The sequence below is a fragment of the Sapajus apella genome, unplaced genomic scaffold (assembly GCF_009761245.1).
Source record: "Sapajus apella isolate SASKATOON/1434 unplaced genomic scaffold, GSC_monkey_1.0 scaffold245, whole genome shotgun sequence".
NCBI lineage: Eukaryota > Metazoa > Chordata > Mammalia > Primates > Cebidae > Sapajus > Sapajus apella.
The window spans coordinates 496,250-503,422 of NW_022437185.1; the positions used below are offsets into that span (position 1 = coordinate 496,250).

General features: G+C 50.7%; 1 protein-coding gene across 1 annotated transcript in view; it reads left to right on the forward strand.

Annotated features, from left to right (window-relative positions):
- Nucleotides 1-6,381, forward strand: part of ANKFY1 (ankyrin repeat and FYVE domain containing 1) — a 68,644-nt gene extending 62,263 nt beyond the window's left edge. The window contains exons 12-18 of the mRNA XM_032271695.1: nt 165-393; nt 1,299-1,397; nt 1,652-1,805; nt 3,115-3,283; nt 4,086-4,204; nt 5,308-5,464; nt 6,130-6,381. Coding sequence (XP_032127586.1) covers nt 165-393; nt 1,299-1,397; nt 1,652-1,805; nt 3,115-3,283; nt 4,086-4,204; nt 5,308-5,464; nt 6,130-6,342 — 1,140 coding nt within the window. The 3' untranslated portion in view covers nt 6,343-6,381. The remainder of the gene's footprint in view (nt 1-164; nt 394-1,298; nt 1,398-1,651; nt 1,806-3,114; nt 3,284-4,085; nt 4,205-5,307; nt 5,465-6,129) is intronic.
- Nucleotides 6,382-7,173: the final 792 nt, after the last annotated feature.

Sequence of the window (7,173 nt, forward strand, 5' to 3'; positions counted from 1 at the left end):
CCTCTGCGAAGGGAATTCCTGGCCGGAGTTTGCGCGCTGAGCCGTCGGGCCCTCTGCGAAGGGAATTCCTGGCCGGAGTTTGCGTGCTGAGCCGTCGTGCCGCCTCTGCGAAGGGAATTCCTGGCCTGTTAGTGCTCAGATCTGGGCCGTTTGTTTCCATTCAGGGAGAAACGCCGCTGCACACGGCGTGCCGGCACGGCCTGGCCAACCTCACCGCAGAGCTCCTGCAGCAAGGCGCCAACCCAAACCTGCAGACGGAGGAGGCTCTGCCTTTGCCAAAGGAGTCTGCATCCCCGACCAGCTTGGCGGACAGCGTCTATCAGCAGACACCACTGCACATGGCGATCGCCTATAATCATCCAGATGTGGTGTCTGTCATCCTGGAGCAGAAAGGTAAGTCGGTGGGAATACTGTCCCTCATTTGACTTGTGGACAGCAGTTTAGGATAGTTACAGAGTTGATGTTTCTTCTGTTGGTGAGTTTCGTATAGCTAGTTTCTTACCCCCAGAAGTCCTTTCAGGTCAAATGAGAGAAGCATGTAGTCTTGCTCTTGACTACTGTATGTTCTCAGGATGGGGCCTGCCCATTTCACTTGTTAGGTTAAGGTATTAGAACCTGAATTCTGCCATCTCTCTTACTGAGTATTTCTCCAAGGCAAGCGGATCACCTGAGGTTGGGTAGGTCAAGCAAAGCCTTGCCTTGGCGTGAGTACTATCTTTGAGAACTCTGCGGTGGCAGGCGCCCCATGAGAGAGGAGCCAGGCTGCCCTCAGCCCCTGCGCTACAGAAGCCCCCTTTCCCTTAGAAAGTCTTCCTCGTGCCTTCTTTCCCTTCTTGAGGCTGGTTTTGCTCTTGCCTCAGTCCTTAAGGACAGTGTTTGTTAGCCTTGTGCTTCTGGGGGAAGGTTGGGTTTTAGGTAGTATGTGCCCTTTTTTGGTCCTCACAGAAGTTTTATGATTGTGGGATTGTGTATTAGGAAACTCCATCAGGACATTGCTTCCATCTTGTCTTCAGTCAGCAGGCGGTTAGCGTGTGTTTCCATACCGGAGTCCGTTCTCCTTAGGTGAAGAGCCAGTGTTTCAAGCTTTACAAAGATTCATTTTCCCCATAAGATGTGCTCCAAAATAGGAGATTTCTGGGCTTTGACTCCTGACAAGATTGATCTACTCTCTTTTTATAGCGTTGAACATATTATAGCCTATCAGTCAGTTTCAAACTGAGTTCTTACTGTCCTGAGTGCTCTAAATGAGATCCACGGGTGGTGAAATCATACGTTCTTTTCCTTTCTAAAAAATGCAGCCAATGCTCTTCATGCCACCAACAACTTGCAGATTATTCCGGACTTCAGCCTCAAAGATTCCCGAGACCAGACCGTCCTGGGCCTGGCATTGTGGACTGGTAAGGCTGTGCCAGGGCTGTGGATGTCTGCAGGTGAACAGCCGTCCGACGCGTGGGTGGGTGGGTGAGAGCAAGCAAGCAGGAGGAGAGAGAGCTAATCATTTGGTTGTGAAGTGAACTTTCAGTTAGAGTGAAGCCTGTTCTGTCCGGTGGAAAACTGCTGGCTTTGAAGTTGAGAGGGTGTGTGTTGCTGCAGGATGCAGAGGAAGCGGGAGAGGCTGAGCGCCATTAATCGGGGCTTGCTGTTTTCCCAGGCATGCACACGATCGCAGCCCAGCTGCTGGGCTCCGGGGCCTCCATCAACGACACCATGTCGGATGGGCAGACCCTGCTGCACATGGCCATACAGCGGCAGGACAGCAAGAGCGCCCTCTTCCTCCTGGAGCACCAGGCAGATATCAATGTCAGGTAGGGTGAAGCAGCACTTCCCAGTATAACACCAGTAACATCTAATCGAGGTGGTTCACAAGCATAACCTCGGTTGTAGAAAAGTGTTTTTGTTTCATATTAAATAAAGGAAGGAAAACAATGGCTCTGAAACGTGTGGTGTTGTAACTGAACAGCATCAAGAGACCTGATTTTAGTGGAGAAAAGGAACTGTACTTTGCCCTTCTCTGAACCTTTCAGGACCAGTGCACAATATTGCACAAGTCTCATTGTGAAACACAATCTAAAATCAGGGGTTTTTTTCGAGGCAGGATCTCACTCTGTTGCCCAGGCTGGAGTGCAGTGGCACAATCTCGGCTCACTACGGCCTTTGCCTTCTGGATTCAAGTGATTCTCATGCCTCCGCCTTCTGAGTAGCTGGGATTACAGGCGCACACCACCACAGCTGGCTAATTTTTGTATTTTTAATAGAGATGGGGTTTCACCATGTTGGCCAGGCTGGTCTCGAACTCCTGACCTCAGGTGATCCACCACCCTAAAGTCAGTTTTTAACAAGGAATTTCAGTTACAACGAAGAATGTTCCAACAGATAAGCTACCAACAAGGCTTGAGAGGGAAAAAGACGAGTCACATTTTTGTTGTGGTTGTATTTTCTTTTTTTTTTTTTGAGACAGAGTTTCGCTCTTGTTACCCAGGCTGGAGTACAATGGCGCAGTCTCGGCTCGCCACAACGTCTGCCTCCTGGGTTCAGGCAATTCTCCTGCCTCAGCCTCCTGAGTAGCTGGGATTACAGGCATGTGCCACCATGTCCAGCTAATTTTTTGTGTTTTTAGTAGAGACGGGGTTTCACCATGTTGACCAGGATGGTCTCGATCTCTTTACCTCGTGATCCACCTGCCTTGGCCTCCCAAAGTGCTGGGATTACAGGCGTGAGCCACCGCACCCGGCCCTGTGGTTGTATTTTCAAAAGAACTTACCTTATCTCCAAGTGACTGAATGACTGAGTGAGGGAAAGAAGGGTTTTGTCAAGTGGGTTCTTGGGGTGGCATTTTATTAAGGTGCCACAAAAAGTAACTATTTATGTAAGATTTCAACATGCTGGGATTTAGTTATCTTGGAGGGGCAATAAGGTGACAGGGTTATGTTTTCTAAAAAGGCAGAAGGGACAGACACTATTGTCACATTTAGTTTCCCTGAGAAAATGTTTAATGAATGTGAGTAAATATGATGAGGAGTACAGAAGATTCTGGGCTCTGGAATGCCCAGAAGGGCACCTTCTGTCCTTTGGCTCCAGCTACAAACATTGGTTTGGGCGTGCCTGTCCCAGCAGGACTCAGGACGGGGAGACAGCCCTCCAGCTGGCCATCAGAAACCAGCTTCCGCTCGTAGTCGATGCGATATGCACCCGAGGAGCTGACATGTCTGTGCCGGATGAGAAGGGGAACCCGCCGCTGTGGCTTGCATTGGCAAACAACCTGGAGGACATCGCGTCCACTCTGGTGAGACAAGCACAGCATTAGCTTCTGCTTACAGATGGGCACAGATGGTGTCAGATGGATCTGGTGCCTCTATGGCTGTCACAGGAGCGAGAGACCTGCCAAGTAACAAAGTGGGGCAAGGAGAGGCAGTTGACAGTCACGTTAAAGAAACTTGCAGTTCAACATGAGCTTGGCCAACACTTTTGTTTGTAGCCTGTCTTTACCAAGAAGACTACCGAGAAGCAAGAGAAGGGCGGCATTTCCTCAGGAGCCTTCTCCTGGGGTTACTGTTCTGATGTGGGCTCTCCTTGTCCTCACCACAGTGATCATTTCCCCAGTCTTAGCTTTATCTCCCTAGTTTGCAAGACAGGCCCCAAAAGTGGAGGTAAGCCTGCAGGTTCCCATTTAGCTCCCTGAAGGGCCTGCAGTGTGATATGAAGGCATCGTGCACTGGAGGGTTCACCCAGACATTGAGGTTACCTGTTAACGACAGGTGTGTGTTGCCGAGGACCTGTTGGTGCATGTGAACACAGACACTTTGTGTTTTCCGTCCCTTCTAGGACATAGCTGTAAAGGACATGAATTAAACATTCTTGTTTACGCTTCCCAAATCTGTCCCACAGGACCTAGTGCAAGAAAGAACTTTCACACAGCAAATTTTAATTCGTGTCTGTAAAACTAATGAGTGATACAAATTATCATTTAATTATCACCTGTAACTTATCTGAAAATGGATTTACTGTTATACATAGAGGTTAGACTTGGTAATAAAAATGTTCGCCTTTGCTCAGCAGTGTTTATGATAACCTGTGCTGTTCTGCAGGTCAGACACGGTTGTGATGCCACATGCTGGGGCCCCGGACCTGGTGGCTGCCTCCAGACGCTCCTGCACAGAGCCATTGACGAAAACAACGAGCCCACCGCCTGCTTTCTTATCCGCAGGTGTGAGGGGCCCCACTATCTCTTGAAATCTGTTGAGTGACCTTATTGCAAACCGGCTCTTTACCTTTCTAAATCTGCCTACGGTCTTGGCATGCCAGTAGCTGGCTTTAGTTTCACAGTTAAGGGTGTCACAGGGTCACTGTTCTGTCATGTCAGGTCAGACAGGAGCCAGGCTCACTTGTGAAGGGAGGCGCTCACAGGCCTGGATCAAAGAATTTGAATGTTTAAGTCAGCGTCCTTCTTTGGGAGCTGCCTGGGCTCCTGTAGTCATGGCAGACCAGTTCAGACTGTGGAGCCAGGAGGCCATGCAGGGGGACCAGACGGTCTCTGCAGGACCCCACCAAGCTGTGTGAGTCCTACCAGGCTCCGTGGCCCCCGTGGAGTGTGGGATATGTGGGAGCCAAGGTTATTCAGGAACCTTTAGAGCAGTGGTTCTCAAACTTACGGTTTTCAAACTTTTCTTCTTTTTTTTTTTTTTGAGTCTCGCTCTGTTGCCCAGGCTGGAGTGCAGTGGTGCGATCTCGGCTCACTGCCACCTCTGCCTCCCGGGTTCAAGCTCTTCTCCCGCCTCAGCCTCCCGAGTAGGAGTGCAGTGTTGTAATCTTGGCTTACTGCCACCTCCGCCTCCTGAGTTCAAGCGATTCTCATACGTCAGCCTCTCCACTATCTGGGATTGCAGACGCCCACCACCACGCCCAGCTAGTTTTTGTATTTTTAGTAGAGATGGGGCTTTGCCATGTCAGCCAGGCTGGTCTTGAACTCTTAACCTCAAGTGATCCGCCTGCCTCGACCTCCCAAAGTGCTTGGATTACAGGCGTGAGCCACTATGTCTGGCTGGTTTTCAAACTTAAAATACATACATATGTATACATGTACCTTCCCCTGGGGAGTTTTTAAGTGTTCTGATATCCAGGTTGCCCACCCCCAAGGCCAGTCACAGAAGACTCTATGGGGCTGGGAGCCCAACTCTGAGGCAAGGCACTGAGGACGGCAGACCCTGCATAGAGCCTGTGGGACTGGAGGAGCCTCCTGCTTCACGTTCAGCAGCATGCTACAGGCCAGGTCGAAGCCGGCCTTTCTAAACACCTTCCCATTGCTTTCAGTGGCTGTGACGTGAACAGTCCCAGGCAACCAGGTGCTAATGGAGAAGGCGAGGAAGAGGCTAGAGATGGGCAGACCCCTTTGCATCTGGCAGCCTCTTGGGGGCTGGAAGAGACAGTCCAGTGTCTTCTGGAGTTTGGTGCCAATGTGAATGCGCAGGTATGTCGTTTCTCTTTTCCAGGGAGAGAGATGGCAGCCCCAGCATGAGGGAAACCTCCTCTGAGGGCAAGGGACCTTGCACTTCCCGGCCCACGCCCCACTTCTTCATGAACAGGGCTGCATTACTCACATCCTCCCTAGCAGTGTTGACGATTGCAGGGTGACATCTTCTCTGTGCCTTCGTCCCTTCTCCAACAGGAGGAAGCTTGGGTTCAGCTGTTTCTCTTTGCCTCCTCTTCCTCCTTAGTCATAGATTTCCATTGAGAGTTTAGTCGCAAATTGAGTGCTGTATTTAGGAAAATGTCCCAGTAGCTCACTTGAATAGCCCCCTGAGTTATGCCCTTTAATGCCTTTCAACATTCTAGCCTGTGAAGATTTATATACAAGGCCCTGTGGCCAGATGAGGGTGGCAGCTTAGAGCAGAGACTTGCTGCGGATCTAAAGTACATTGTTTGTGCTGGGCCCACAGCCACCACCGACCGGGTCACTGGAACGTGCTGTAACAGGAAGTGACTTTTCGTCATTTCTGTTTGGCCTCTTTAAAAGCTGGGTCAAGCACAGGGCGGTAGTATTGATTGATGCTCGTAACTGAAATTTCACTTTAAAGTTTTAGCCCTTCCTATTTTTCCTGAGTTTTATCTTGCATCTGTGCCTTGTCCCCCCAGGATGCGGAAGGAAGAACACCCATCCACGTGGCCATCAGCAATCAGCACAGCACCATCATTCAGTTGTTGATCTCTCACCCCGATATCCATCTGAACATCCGAGACAGACAAGGGCTGACCCCGTTCGCCTGTGCCATGACTTACAAGAACAACAAGGCAGCCGAGGCCATTCTCAAACGAGAGTCCGGGGCTGCCGAGCAGGTGCGTGAGTAACACCCAGCGTTCTCCGCCTTGTCCTGGGCCCCGCAGAACCTGGAGACTACACAGATGTCACCGACTGAACAGGTCTCTGTGTAAAGGGCTTTGCTTTGAAATTGTTCTCCCTTTCCTCCAATGTGGCTGTCGAGTGTCCCGTCAGTGCAGGGTGAGGTCTGGCTGCACCGGACGACGCCAGGCTTAGACGGAGGTGGAGCCACTGGGCTCCACGGTAGGAATTCTGGGCTCATTCTCTGTTAGAGCGCATTCTTTGCCATTGCTAGGTTGGTTAACTGTCCTCGTAAAGAATGTCTTTAAAAGCTTTGAAATGAACTCGGAGAGCTTGTGCTGTGCTGTTGGGACAACGTGGACTGTTTGGGAGGAGGTCAGCGATTCCACTCAGCAGGCTGGGCTGGCCTTGTTCTTTGTGCCTCTTTACCAGCTGCAAAACCTGGAAGGTGAACTGTTGATCTGCAGCAACAAACTGGGTGGGAAATGGCCGTAACAGCTGATCTGAGGTGGGAGTGGGGCGCGCACGAAGTCAGTCCGACAGAACCTCATCTCCAGCCAGCACCTGGCATACTGCCAGGACTTAGAAATGGCAGTTCATGACGGTGAGGTGGACACTCGGGACCTGGATGAAATGGAATTCTTGGCGGGTGGAGATGATGGCTCGGTATCTCAGGGTTCTCATACCATGTGTCTTTGACATTGCACAAGTGTGACTGGATCATGTAGGCGTTCACCTCACATTGGCTCAGGTGGTGTGAAATGGCCATGAGTGGGGCTAGTCTTTTCACGGGTCTTCTCTCCAGTGTGAAACTGTACTGTTGATCAGAGTGCTCTGCA